General features: G+C 48.8%; 1 protein-coding gene across 11 annotated transcripts in view; it reads left to right on the forward strand.

The window, feature by feature from the left end:
* The window catches only part of DOCK7 (dedicator of cytokinesis 7), a 274,293-nt gene that overhangs the window by 38,509 nt on the left and 220,814 nt on the right, over positions 1 to 14,970 (forward strand). For all 11 annotated transcript variants that reach the window (XM_063939211.1, XM_063939203.1, XM_063939205.1 and 8 more), the window contains exons 2-7: positions 4,189 to 4,291; positions 7,429 to 7,604; positions 8,110 to 8,178; positions 8,894 to 9,023; positions 9,884 to 10,096; positions 11,910 to 11,995. In XM_063939211.1, coding sequence (XP_063795281.1) covers positions 4,189 to 4,291; positions 7,429 to 7,604; positions 8,110 to 8,178; positions 8,894 to 9,023; positions 9,884 to 10,096; positions 11,910 to 11,995 — 777 coding nt within the window. The remainder of the gene's footprint in view (positions 1 to 4,188; positions 4,292 to 7,428; positions 7,605 to 8,109; positions 8,179 to 8,893; positions 9,024 to 9,883; positions 10,097 to 11,909; positions 11,996 to 14,970) is intronic.

The raw sequence follows: 14,970 nt of genomic DNA on the forward strand, positions 1-14,970 counted from the left end.
GCACCATCAAGGCCCTGCCCAGCTCACAAGAAAGAAAACTGGGATACAGGTGTGTGGCCTTGTCTTCAGCGAGTCCATAGGCAGGTGTGTGGTCTTATCTTCAGCGAGTATGTAGGCAGGTGTGTGGCCTGGTCTTCAGCGTGTTAGTAGGCAGGTGGGTGGGCTGGCCTTCAGCGAGTCTGTAGGCAGGTGTATGCCCTGGTCTTCAGCGAGTCCGTGGTCAGGTGTGTGGCCTGGTCTTCAGCGAGTCAATAGGCAGGTGTGTGCCCTGGTCTTCAGCGAGTCTGTGGCCTGGCCTTCAGCGAGTCCGTGGTCAGGTGTGTGGCCTGTTCTTCAGCGAGTCCGTAGGCAGGTGTGTGCCCTGGTCTTCAGTGAGTCCGTGGCCTGTCCTTCAGCGAGTCCGTAGGCAGGTGCGTACCCTGGTCTTCAGCAAATCCGTGGTCAGGTGTGTGGCCTGGCATTCAGCGAGTCCGTAGGCAGGTGTGTGGCCTGGTCTTCAGCGAGTCCGTAGGAAGGTGTGTGGCCTGGTCTTCAGCGAGTCCGTAAGCGGGTGTGTGCACTGGCCTTCAGCGAGTCAGTAGGCAGGTGTGTGGCCTGGTCTTCAGCGAGTCCGTAGGCAGGTGTGTGGCCTGGTCTTCAGCAAGTCCATGGTCAGGTGTGTGGCCTGGTCTTCAGCGAGTCCGTAGGCAGGTGTGTGCCCTGGTCTTCAGTGAGTCCGTGGTCAGGTGTGTGCCCTGGTCTTCAGCGAGTCCGTGGCCTGTCCTTCAGCGAGTCCGTAGGCAGGTGCGTACCCTGGTCTTCAGCAAATCCGTGGTCAGGTGTGTGGCCTGGCCTTCAGCGAGTCCGTAGGCAGGTGTGTGGCCTGGTCTTCAGCGAGTCCATGGTCAGGTGTGTGGCCTGGTCTTCAGCGAGTCCGTGGCCTGTCCTTCATAGAGTCCGTAGGCAGGTGCGTACCCTGGTCTTCAGCAAATCCATGGTTAGGTGTGTGGCCTGGCCTTCAGTGAGTCCGTAGGCAGGTGTGTGGCCTGGTCTTCAGCGAGTCCATGGTCAGGTGTGTGGCCTGGTCTTCAGCGAGTCCGTAGGAAGGTGTGTGGCCTGGCCTTCAGCGAGTCCGTAAGCAGGTGTGTTGCCTGGTCTTCAGCGAGTCCGTGGTCAGGTGTGTTGCCTGGTCTTCAGTGAGTCTGTAGGCAGGTGTGTGCCCTGGTCTTCAGCGAGTCCGTGGTCAGGTGTGTGACCTGGCCTTCAGCGAGTCCGTAGGCAGGTGTGTGGCCTGATCTTCAGAGTGTCAGTAGGCAGGTGTGTGGCCTGGTCTTCAGCGTGTCCGTAGGCAGGTGTGTGCCCTGGTCTTCAGCGAGTCTGTAGGCAGGTGTGTGCCCTGGTCTTCAGCGAGTCCGTAGGCAGGTGTGTACCCTGGTCTTCAGAGAATCCGTGGTCAGGTGTGTGGCCTGGTCTTCAGCGAGTCTGTAGGCAGGTGTGTGCCCTGGTCTTCAGCGAGTCCGTAGGCAGGTGTGTGCCCTGGTCTTCAGAGAGTCCGTAGGCAGGTGTGTGGCCTGGTCTTCAGCGAGTCTGTAGGCAGGTGTGTGCCCTGGTCTTCAGCGAGTCCGTGGTCAGGTGTGTGGCCTGGCCTTCAGCGAGTCCGTGGTCAGGTGTGTGGCCTGGCCTTCAGCGAGTCCGTGGTCAGGTGTGTGGCCTGGCCTTCAGCGAGTCCGTGGTCAGGTGTGTGGCCTGGTCTTCAGCGTGTCAGTAGGCAGGTGTGTGGCCTGGTCTTCAGCGTGTCAGTAGGCAGGTGTGTGACCTGGTCTTCAGCGAGTCAGTAGGCAGGTGTGTGACCTGGTCTTCAGCGAGTCAGTAGGCAGGTGTGTGGCCTGGTCTTCAGCGAGTCAGTAGGCAGGTGTGTGGCCTGGTCTTCAGCGAGTCAGTAGGCAGGTGTGTGGCCTGGTCTTCAGCGTGTCAGTAGGCAGGTGTGTGGCCTGGTCTTCAGCGAGTCAGTAGGCAGGTGTGTGGCCTGGTCTTCAGCGAGTCAGTAGGCAGGTGTGTGGCCTGGTCTTCAGCGTGTCAGTAGGCAGGTGTGTGGCCTACCCTTAAGCCTGTATAAGATGTGTTTCTCCCTACCAATTTTAAATGTTTTTTTTTTAAAATACATAGGGGAGAATTATCAAAGCTTTGCGAGAGATAAAGTACTAACCAATCAGCTTTTAACTGTCGTTATGCACATTGTGTAAGAAAAATGACAGGAGCTGATTGGCTAGTACTTTATCCCGACATTCTGGCTGCTCATTCCAGGAGAGGGCAGCCATGTTGGCATAGCACGGACCAGTGCGGTGGCGTGACGAGTCATATAGGGGGGCGGGATGGAGGAGCGGCAAGTCAAATGAGACTGGTCCGGGGGTGTGGTTTCCGTGGTCACTTCAGTGTCTCCACGCTATACAATGTAGAGCAGGCATGTCCAAACTGCGGCCCTCCAGCTGTTGTGAAACTACATATCCCAGCATGCCCTGACACAGTTTTGCTGTCGGGGCTTGCTGGGATGTGTAGTTTCACAACAGCTGGAGGGCCGCAGTTTGGACATGCCTGATGTAGAGCATTGCTTCAGCGGCGGGTGGGGGCGTTTCTACAGTGACGCAATTTAACGCGTCATCACCGATAGTGGTGGGGGTAGCTGGATTCTGGGAGACTTGCCCACTTTTCCAGGTGGCCGGGAGGGCCACCTGATTTTCTGTAGCCTCCCAGCTGTTCCGGGAGAGTAGGCATGTATGACTTTATCTCTCTCCACTTTATCTCTTGTCAAGCTTTGATAAATCTCCATAGTGTAGTGGCATGAATGTTAATTTTCGGGGTGTATCCTGGCTAGCTGTGTCACATAGTGAAATCGTACAGAGCACATTGCGGCATCTAAAACTTAAATAGCTGTAACGTTCTTTTCTTCTTAAATAACTGTGCAGCTCCTCAGTCATTTCTCATCTGTGTCAGCCCAGGAATTCCGTCGGTCAGCACTGCACAAAGATCTATTGATTTCTGTGCTGCATTTTCCGGGGATGTGCTGTGCTCAGAGCCCAGATAGCCAGCGGGAATATTCTGCAGCGAGCGTCTGACTTGTCACCCGCCTACGCATTCTACAAATTTCAAAATGCCTCTATTAATATTTAACTGTTCACGCATATAGAGCAGGGCATGCAATATGGAGGAGCAACAACAAAGTCTGCAAAAACCAGAGCGCACACTTATTTTAAAATGAAAAAACTTGTATTCATGATCAATTAGGTATTCTGGGGGTCATTCCGAGTTGTTCGCTCATTATTTTTTTCTCGCAACGGAGCGATTAGTCGCTAATGCGCATGCGCAATGTCCGCAGTGCGACTGCGCCAAGTAAATTTGCTATGCAGTTAGGTATTTTCCTCACGGCATCACGAGGTTTTTTCTTCGTTCTGGTGATCGTAATGTGATTGACAGGAAGTGGGTGTTTCTGGGCGGAAACTGGCCGTTTTATGGGTGTGTGCGAAAAAACGCTACCGTTTCTGGGAAAAATGCGGGAGTGGCTGGAGAAACGGAGGAGTGTCTGGGAGAACGCTGGGTGTGTTTGTGACGTCAAACCAGGAACGACACTGACTGAACTGATCGCAGATGCCGAGTAAGTCTGGAGCTACTCAGAAACTGCTAAGAAGTGTCTATTCGCAATTCTGCTAATCTTTCGTTCGCAATTTTGATAAGCTGAGATTCACTCCCAGTAGGCGGCGGCTTAGCGTGTGCAAAGCTGCTAAAAGCAGCTTGCGAGCGAACAACTTGGTATGACCCCCTCTGTTCTTGTAAATGAATTCTACTAATTATTAAGACCTATTTGGGTTTAGTTGTGTTTTTTTTTAAACTTTTGTCCTTTTATTCAAATAAATGTTTATATCATCTGACCGATTATATCCCATCATATTAAGCTCTCCTCTCTTTTCTGCTGCACCTAGGCGCACCAAGGTTTATTAGCATAAGCCCTCCATCTATTGTTCTCAGCTGCAATACAATACAGAGAGAACAATACATCAGGGGATTAAGTCCGACTGCCCTGGCTCAATTAATCCTATTAAAGGCCAAAATGAGAAGGGCTCCATCTGTATATTACTAACCACAGACTGTATAAAGGAACAAGGCCTTTTATCTGTTCTCATAATTAATTTGTTTATTTTTTTTAATGATTTTTAGGACCGTGGCCGCCGAGGTGCGCAAACAAATCTCAGGACAATATGGGTCGCCACAGCTCCACAAAAACGTTAGCGTCGGCGGTGGGTCGTCGCACCACGCCTCGGTAAGTTACGCAGGAGCTGTATACCAATATATTGTATTTTTTTTTGTTTTTTTGGAGTTTTATTTATTTATTGATTTTCAATTTGCAATAGATACAATGTCAGACAGAAAATAGAAAAAGAATACCCTTATAATTACACTTATTCATTCATACAATACACTGAATATATGCTTCATTTCATAGCATCCTGGCAGATTGTTCCCTTCTTTTATGCTCAATTCCTTTGCATACTGTTAAGGGGGGTACTCACGGAGCGATAATCTAAGCAATCTGACTAGATTGCTTAGATTTTAAACCTGATCGCTCCGCCAATCTATCAGGTTGCTCATTTCACCTGCTGGGTGAAATGAGCTCCTCCTCCCCCCCCCCCCCCCCGCCTCACCCCGCACGCTCAGCACACATCGCGCTGTGCTGAGCGGGGGGAGAGATGTGTGCTGAGCGGTTCGCTCAGCACACATCTCTCCCAGATCTGCCGGTGAGTACGGCCCTTTAGTTGCTTGCTGCTTTGCACAGATCACTTACCATATATACTAATAGAAGAGAGTAGCAGTGCATCTAACATCTACCATTGACTTGCTACCTTTCCCCCCGACCTCCCAGTGTACAAATGTGACATTCCCAGTTTTCTACTCTTTTGCATACATGCCTATGATAGACCGTTTTACTCTCTCTTGAGAACTTGCTCATTATTCTATACCATCCAAATATTACATATATTGTGATTCCGTGTCGGTCTTCCGATAATTGATTTATATATCCTTATTTTCACCTTTATTTAGCATAGTCCTTCCCCACCCCACCCCCCGCTCTTAACCAACCTTTCCCCTTACCTTCCCCTCCCTTTCTTTTTCCCTTCTTACCCTTCCCCTCCCCCTTTTACTCATTGTTAGAACTTAAAATACAATCTTGACTTTGTGAAAAAGGAGTGGTCATCGGGCCTAATTCTGAGTTGATCGCAGCAGCAAATTTGTTAGCAATTGGGCTTGCCGCGCTTTAGACAGTGTGGTCAGCGCAGCCCACAGGTTACTATTCCCAGTTGTAGTCCACGTGGATGGTAAATCAGCCCTGTCCACTGTTGACCTGTCATCCGGATACCGCTTTTGTATGTAGCGTTCCTGCTTGAGGATGGCGGAGCTTGAGGATGTCGGATGAGCTGAAACCAGTCCCACCTATAAATATTTGTATAAGTAAATGAGTAGTTTTAGCGCCAGTCTCCAGCTCTTGTGGGCGACATCTCTGCGGCAAGAATCCATCTACATGGCAAGCAATAGCGTCTGAGTTCCATTGGGAACGCTGGTTACGGCCTGAGCTTAGCTGAGGGTCACACAGTTTATAATGAGCAAATGTTTCCCAACTTGTCTGTCTTTAGAATCTATAGGGAATCCTCATTCGCTGCTCACACCGATCTGCCTTTACTGCCCTTTTTTACACGGTAATAAATACGTGAAATGTGCAATTCCGAAAAAACAAAAACAAAGGTCATGTAAGAATCATTAGTGTCATTCCCGCCATCCTAAAGTGTTAATGTCGCATTTACAGTTTACGCCAATTTCTCATGTATTATGAAACATAGAATGTGACGGCAGATAAGAACCACTTGGCCCATCTAGTCTGCCCCTTTTTTTTTTATCCTTTAGGTAATCTCAACCCTTTTTGAACCTTAATTCTTTGTAAGAATATTCATATGCCTATCCCAAGCATGTTTAAATTGCTCTATAGTCTTAGCCTCTACCGCCTTTGATGGGAGGCTATTCCACTTATCCACTACCCTTTCTGTGAAGTAATTTTTCCTTCAATTTCCCCTGAACATCCCCCCCCCTCCAGTTTTAGTGTATGTCTTCGAGTTCTAATACGTCTCTTCCTTTGAAGAATGTTTCCCTCCTGAACTTTGTTAGAACGTTCACATATATCTAGGGTCTTATCATGTCCCCCCTTTCTCTTCTCTCCTCCAAACTATACATGTTAAGATCTTTTAGCCTTTCCGGGTAAGTTTTGTGATGTAGGCCATGCACCATTTTAGTTGCCCTTCTTTGTACACTCTCTAATGTATTTATATCCTTCTGAAGATATGGTCTCCAGAATTGGACACAGTATTCCAGATGAGGCCGTACCAATGACCTATACAGTGGCATTATTACTTCTTGTTCCTGCTACTGATTCCTCTCCCTATGCAACAAAGCATCTGACTTGCCTTTCTCATTGCTTTGCTTACCTGCCTTTAAGTCACTTGATGGTGGGCACAGTGGTTAGCATTGCAGCCTCACAGCCCTGAGGTCATGAGTTTAATATTTGACCAAGGCCCTGTCTATGTGGAGTTTGTATGTGTTTGTGTGGGTTTCCTATGGGTGTGAATGACTATTCTCTGTACAGCGCTGTGCAATATGTGTGCGCTATATAGATAACTGCTAATAATGATAGTCAGTACAGTAGTAGTACATAGGGTATACGTACAGGACCCTGGCTGTCGGCATCCCGTCAACTGGAAATACAGGTGCCGGAATCCTGACCAGGTCCGCATCCTGATGCCGAGATAGCAAAGGTAAGTATAGACTGGAGGGTTAGGATTTGGCTGTGGGGGGACAAGTTTAGGCACCACCTGGAGGGGGGAAAGGGGGGGGGGGGGGTGTTCGGCTGGGAAAGGGGGCGAAGTTAGGGTTAGGCACCACCGGGAAGGGGGGTGGGGGGTTAGGTGTAGGCACCACCCGGGGAGGGGGGGGGGGGTTAAGCTGCATGGGGGGAGGGAGGGTTAAGATTAGTCTGCGAGTAAGAGTGGGGGTGGGGTTAAGTTAAGGCACTAAGGGGGTAGGTTAGGGTTAGGCTGTGGTAAGGGAGGGGTAGGGGGTCAGGTATAATACTTACCTCGCCCCTATCTGGAACGGGAACCTCTGAATGCCAGCGTCGGTTTTCTGACCACTGACAGCCCGTCCGCATAGACTGTATGGTAAAAGTGCAGCACACAAAAGACGCATTAAATGCTGGTTTGTTTTAATACATTTTTATCCATTTTCCCAGAACATATCCTGAAATAGCCTTAAAGGTTCTGCCTGTGTTTGTGCTTCACTCATTCAGTTGGGTGCACTGTGGGAATGGCGATCACTCATCGGGCCATTTGTGCTCTGCTACCCTGTGTCTTCCAGGTGCCTCTTACTGACGTGGTGGACCCGGTGGATTACGAGGAATATCTCATCAGTCATCCGGTGGCCGTTGACTCGGGTCCTCTAAGAGACCTGTACGAGTTCCCCGCCGACGATGTAGAGGTCGTGTACACTCCGAGGGAATGTCGGACAGTGGTCTCATCCGTGCCAGAAGAGAGGTGACGGTCTATGAGTAATTCACACGGGTTGGCGAGTTTATAGTGTTGTCGGTCTGGTTAGACCTTAAAACCAAAACCTGGTCATGTTAGACCCACCAGGGTCACAATAGTGTCCAGCCCAATGATGGTCTGAGCAGAGATCAATTTTATCAGGCAAGACCGTTATCCAATCGGACAAGGGGACTTGTCCTTGTAGATTTCAACCTGAATGGAAGTCTTGGGTCCTTTGGGGGCCACTAGTGGTACCAACCCAATGAATACCCTGATCTGTCTCACTTCACCGTACACACGTAGAGCCACATTGTTGCCAGGTTGGGGGAATTTCATTAAACAAACATTTAATTATGGGAAACAATATGATGCCAGGTGTTTCGTCAGATTTGCAGTTAGAAGTTTTCCTGTTGATTCACAAAATTAGGAGATTTGGCGCAGTTATCAAATATCTAACAGACTACAGACCTTTTGCTGTTTCATCCAAGGCTTATATGAGTTTTTGTGCTTGCAGTGAAATGGACTCTCATGTCAAAGATTGTATACGAAGTTACACAGAGGACTGGGCCGTAGTCAATCGCAAGTAAGTTTGTTGGTCGTCCTATAGAATGTTATAAAGCCAAGATTCTGTGCCCAGGTAATCTGTGATAGAGTGATAGGAATGCAAGATAAAAGTAGAACAATGTGCCAGTGTGTGCAGATTTATATACCCCTAGGGTGCAGGGGATTGGTTTTGGACAGGAAGAGAGGTGGTGTCTGCCTAAAATTCATAAGCGGTAGGTCATCTAAAATAAGAGTGGTCCTATATCACTTCGGCTGTTATTCACCAATTAGCACCACTCTCTAGGGATCAACGCAGACCACGATTGAACCACGCTGTGTTCGCCAGTTCCTTGCCCAGCTGGTAAATATGAAGGAATCCTATTTCTCTATCATCCTACTTGCGGGACCTTGTTGGTTTTAACAGCATATGTGATTAGCAGGGGTTTATAAAAGCCAGGTATCATAGTATCCAGTCATCATCAAAGAGCAACTGCTCATACCTACAAGTAGATGTAAAGACCTTGCTGAAAAACACAGAAGGAATCCAGAAAGTTAAAGCAGTGCATTTAGTAAAAACTGCACTGAATTAGTTAAAGCAATTAGAAGGCGGAGCGTGCCATTTAAACATAAGCAATATTTCAGGATTTAATTGGCAGTTGAGGAGATACTAACCCGTGACAGACGTTAAAGGTACAATGTCCCTTTAAACCCCCCCACCCACATACACACACTAATCAGAGCTGTATATGTAACAGATACCAGAAACTAGGGACCGGCTTTAATCCCAACACCCTGGACAAGCAGAAGGACAGACAGAAGGGGTTACCCAAGCAGGTCTTCGAGTCTGACGAAGGCCAGGAGAGCAGTAGCTATCAGGACGAACAGGTGCAGTATTGCAAACTCCTCTGTACTGATCCACATGTTTACTATGAAATTTAATTATTGTTGTCACAAAATGGACAACTATGTATCTAATTATATGGTTCATATGGAGTCAGGTGCACAGCAATAACTAATCCATTGTGAGGGAGCATGGAGAAACAGCGCCACCTGTTGGGACGTTCTTCCAACTACATATGAAATTTTGCTGGTTTTCTATAAAACTCGTATACGGGGGTCATTCCGAGATGATCGTAGCTGTGCTAAATTTACACTGACATGCGGGGGGATGCCCAGCACAGGGCTATCCCGACCCGCATGTCAGTGCCGGATCCCCCTCCCCGCAGAAGTGCAAAGGCATTGCACAGCGGCGATGCCTTTGCACTTCAAGAGTAGCAAAGGCATCGCTCCCCGGCCCGCAGCGGCTGCATGTGACGTCACGCAGCCGCTGCAACCCAACCCCCCGTTCGGTCCGGCTACGCCTGCGTCGGCTGGACCACGCCTACGAAATGCCGTTCCGCCCCCTCCTGCCCAGCGGCCGCCTCTGCCTGTCAATCAAGCAGAGGCGATCATAGCCGTCGGACATGCGCTGGCGATAAATTGCAGCGTGCGATCGGGTCAGAATGACCCCTATGGCCCGTTATTTTGCATAATAGTTGCCCTCTGTATGTACAAAAAGTATCTTCTTTTAAATTGACTTCTGCTATCCCAGATTTATATCGGATTCTAAGTCTAATTGAGATTTTTTATTTTTAGTCCTGTAACATACTTGGAAATCGTCAATACAACATTTGATAGGATGTTTGGAATAATATATTCTATTTAAAATATTATAATCCTCCCCCCCATCCCCCTCCCACCACCAGGATGACCTAAAGAGACGATCGATGTCCATTGATGATACGCCACGAGGAAGTTGGGCTTGCAGCATCTTTGACCTCAAAAACTCCCTCCCCGACGCCCTGCTTTCAAACCTCCTGGACCGGACGCCCAACGAGGAGATAGACCACCAAAACGAACACCAAAGAAAGTCGAGCCGGCACAGAGAAGTCTTTGCACTGCACCCAGCTCAGGACGAGGTATGTGGCCTGTAAATACCCCAGCCCATGCGCTGTACCGTAGACCGGTAATGAGCGGCATTCAGAAATGGATCGTTAACCATGTATTTTAATAAAGAATTCACATGCAATTTTATAAAGGTCTTCTCCTCACGCGTCCATTTGTAATTGTAATCTGTAAAATGTAACCCAAAAAATTCCAAATTACAGTAAAAGTTTTCAAAAGTTTTGATAAGTTTGTTTAAAAAAAAAAAGAAATAAAAATGTTTGATTCATTGAAATGACGCTGATAACAATATTTTTGAGCATTTTCATGGCGGTGATCTTTACTCACATAAGCCTGTGAATATCTTTGTGACTATAATGTTAAGATTTCAACTGCAAAGTTACAATAATTTGGTAAGAGACTTTTTTTGTATGAAACTGGCTAATTTTTGGATCCATTCAAGCACTACTCTTACTTTAGTTCATGGAGACCTTTATGTATAGTGGAGATGAGGAAAAACTAGGTGGATATAAAACAGGAGGGGGAATTGCAAAATGGGGGGGGCGATTTATACTTTTGAACTGATAAATATTTGCTCCACGTCTTTGCTACTGTTTATTGGTTCAGGAAGTGTTTATACATAATATTGATATACTGTGTGATTTGTTTTCAGTGTAGGAAACTGCTCCTCCTATAATAATAGCTATAATAAAAACTTAAAGTCAAATAATGACATTGAATACAAAGATGTTGATAATACAAAGCACCATGGGTTCAATACAATTAGGTGCAAATTGCGGGCGATGTGCCATTGGGAGGACGGTGCTGGAACTCCGACCTCTACACCCTAAATTACCTTAATTTTGCCCTTAAATCGCAAGTTTTAGTTCTCAGAGGATGCAGTCAGGATCCTGATGGTGAAAATGCTGGGGTTAGGGATAAGCACTAGGGGGGGGAGGATTAGATTGTGGGGGAGTGGGTTGGAGGGGATGTGGGTGTAAGTTTAGACAGCATGGGGGGATTAGAGTTAAGCTGCGGGAATTTAGGATTAGTCTGCAGGAAGGAACGGTGAGGGTTGGCTGCAGGAGGAGAGGGGTGGATTAGGGGTAGGGTTAAGATATTTACCGAAATCCATCAGGATTTTGACCATCGCGATGTCATTGTCTGTGTTATGCTGGCCGGGTTAGTGAGTTCCGGGATTTCTATTTCAACCCATTCTCAGCCCAATATGGATACATATTAATTTATGTGATTTAAGGGCTACCATAAGTCCAGTTGCAGTATGCAAGACATTGGGGGTCATTCTCGACCCGATCGCTCGCTGCAGTTTAGCGCAGCGATTGGGTCGGCACTGTGCATGCGCCAGCCGTCATTGCCTAGCGATCGCCTCTGAGGCAGAGGCGGTCGCTGGGCGGGAGGGGAATGGATGGCGGCGTGGTCGGACCGTTGGGAGGGCGGGCCACGGCAGCTGCGTGACGTCACACGCAGCCGCTGCGACCCGGGGCAACGAAGAGGTTCTGCGGGGGACGGGAGTGGGGGGCGCACTGACATGCGGGGCGGACTAGCCCTGTGCTGGGCGTCCCCCCGTATGTCTGAGTGCCTGATCGTAGCTGTGCTAAATTTAGCACAGCAACGATCAACTCGGAATGACCCCCATTGCCAGCATCACTCCTAACTGAATCGACCGTTACATATAAAACACTAAAGTGTCAACAAAATCTTTCCCCCCTTTAATCCATGTTCCAGTTGGGATTGATACAGTTTGGACACTAAACCCATTTATCAAAGGGAATCCATGATATCTTCCAGGTGATTTTTCTTGATCCTCTGTTTGCGTTTCACCCACAGGATGAGCCCATTGAGCGCCTCGGCGTGCCCGAAGTACCGAAGGAACATTTTGGGCAGCGGCTGCTAGTGAAATGCTTGTCTCTCAAGTAAGTTATCTCCTACAGACAAGTCTCCCAGGATTTCCTTTATTTCTACTGTAACTTTTTTTTTTTTCAGTGTGTGTGTTTTATGTATAGAGTAATTGGGGATATGATGCTTATCTATTTTCTGGATACAACTGTAGGGATCAGTGCAGGGGAACAAGGACACTCTTCCCCCGAGGAGATAAATACACTATCAAAGAACAGAACAATTTATAAGCGTAAAGTCATTTATGTAGTGAAAGTTGTAAGAGGGCTCATAGAAGCCAATAAGTTAAAGTCCTCTGTGGGTGTATAATCCGCCTTTCTTTTTATACTGCTAGAACTTGCTGAGTCTGTCTCCTCCTGATCACTTGTAAACTGGAGCCACTGAAATCGGGCAGGAAAAGAGAATAGTAACTATAACAAATAGGGGTTTCTGAAACAACAGACAAATCTACTTTGATCGGCTACATTTCTGGCGTCCCAGATGCAGGGCGCACTTGCAGCGTCGGTGGCGTTCTGGCCTGGGAAACAGAACTATTTTTGTTGGATGCCCGCTGGGAGGTGGAAGAGATGAACGTTTGTGTCACCAGTAATAACACACTCCCTGTTATTAGTCATCTGGGATTTAATCTGCGCCAGCTGCCTTGGGGCCACCAGTAAGGACACGTGCCAGACGAGATCACACCTATACGTGTGCTGAGAGATCTGTGATACATGTGTGTACAGAGCCTGTGCATACATGTTATACTTTGTTACTGTTTTTGTTATTTGTTTTCCTTTATAATGAGCCTGTGATACCCTTATAATCCATCTACCTCCCCCACACTGTACACACAGGAGGCAACCAACGTAGTCCAGCAATGCAGCCTCCCGTAGGAATCTTATCACCGGGACACTGTCTCTCTGCGGTACTGTCCACGTGGCAGCTGTCACTATATAGATATATAAGGTTGTGTGCACAGTTTATGTACATCTATAGACCATGAAGGAATAGGGAACCGTGATTATCACAATACTGGTAATTCATCGCGCCCTACGGGCGCTCTTCACACCGTCGCAAGGGGCTACGTCCCTTTAACCCTTGCATGCCTTTGGGGCGTGCAATATTTTTATTATATGGAGTATTGCCTCCAATCATAATTTTGTGAGTTGTTAAATATTGTACGGACAAAGGGTGTGGGATGGTTAGCCTCTTGCGACGGCGTGAACATCGCACGCAGGGCACAATGAATCATCTAGGAGGTGCTGTGGCTGGGGGAGGGGCGGGTGGTGGCTGAGTGGGTGCAGAGGGGGTGCTGCGGATGGGGGAGGTGGTCGGGAGGTGTTGTGGGTGGGGGAGGGGCAGAGAAGTGGGGGCCATGGATGGGGGATGGGTTCCTCCGGAGGCGCTGCAGGTGGTGGAGGGGTGGGGGTCCCATGGGTGGGGGAGGATCAGGTGTTGGGCTGTTGCGGATGGGGGAGGGGATACGGAGGCGCTACAGGTGGGGAAGGGGCGGGTGCAGGGGTGCTGCGAGTGGGGTAGCTGGTTGGGAGGCGCAGCGGGTGAGGGAGTGGCAGGTGCGGGGGTGCCATGGATGGGGGATCGGGTCCATAGGTGCTGCGGGTAATGGAGTGGCGGGTGCAGGGGTGCCGTGGTTTGGGTATGGGGCCTGGAGGCGCAATGGGTGGGGGAGGGGCAGGTGCAGGGGGTACCGTGGATGGTGGTGGGGGTCCGGTGGCGCTGTGGGTGGGGGAGGGGGGACTCAGGGGTGGGATGTACTAACCTCTCCTGCTGCGGTATCTGGCTTATTGCATCCTGTGTGTTCTCCTCGGTAATAGGATCGCCGCCCGCTGCCCGTAGTTTTCTCCTCACTGCGCTTCCGCCTCATCACCACCGCGGCCACTCAGTCCTGAACTCTCCGTAGCGGTTGATCAGCGCTGCGCTCCCCCTGTCAGTCGCGCGTGCACATTTGTCTCTGCTGTGTGCCATAACCAGTGTGCGCATGTGCGACTGGCAGGGGGAGCCGATACTGAGAGTTCAGGACTGAGTGGCCGCGGCGGTGGTGAGGCGGAAACGCAGTGAGGAGAAAATTACGGGCAGCGATCCTATTGACGAGGAGACCACACAGGATGCAATAAGCCAGAGACCGCAGTGGTAGAAATTATCATTATTATTACCAGTTATTTATATAGCGCACACATATTCCGCAGCGCTGTACAGAGAATATTTGGCCATTCACATCAGTCCCTGCCCCAGTGGAGCTTACAATCTATATTCCCCATTCACGCTAGGATTAATTTTTGTTGGGATCCAATTAACCTACCAGTATATATTTGGATTGTGGGAGGAAACCGGATTATCCAGAGGAAACCCACGCAAGCACGGGGAGAATATACAAACTCCACACAGTTAGGGCCATGGTGGGAATCGAACCCATGACCAGTGCTGTGAGGCAGTAATGCTAACCATTACACCTTCTGTACTGTCCCATCCCGCCCTGACTCCACCCAGCGCTGTGACTCTGCCCAGCGTTATACACGCAGTCACAGATCTGGGCTAGTATATAGGAGATAATACATAAGTAGAGTGACTAGGACTAGTAGCCTCAGATAATTGTATTTGGTGAAGTGTTATATTGCACATTTAGTACAAGCTACTGACACTCAGCTGTTGTATGTGTCACATGATACACTGGGGAACACGGGAGGCTACACAGTGTCGCCAGGGGGTGGGACTTGCTGCGAGAACGTAGTCACCGGCGCTGACCAGGTCACACAGGAATGTAACTAGGTTTATCAGAGTGTCCTTAGGAGGCCGCCGGCAGGAATATAAACACTTATTGGCGCTATATTTAGATAAGTAATAATGGTATTGTTCTGTAGCCAGATCTAGGGGAATTCTGTAGTCCTTAAGCACAAGTAGAACAAACTCCCAATGAACAGAATATACATTTTATTGCTTGTTCCCCCCACTCTGACTGTTCTCCTGTCACTGGCCTGTGTCTGGTGGGCTGGCA

Source organism: Pseudophryne corroboree, chromosome 9, assembly GCF_028390025.1.
Source record: "Pseudophryne corroboree isolate aPseCor3 chromosome 9, aPseCor3.hap2, whole genome shotgun sequence".
Classification (NCBI taxonomy): Eukaryota; Metazoa; Chordata; class Amphibia; order Anura; family Myobatrachidae; genus Pseudophryne; species Pseudophryne corroboree.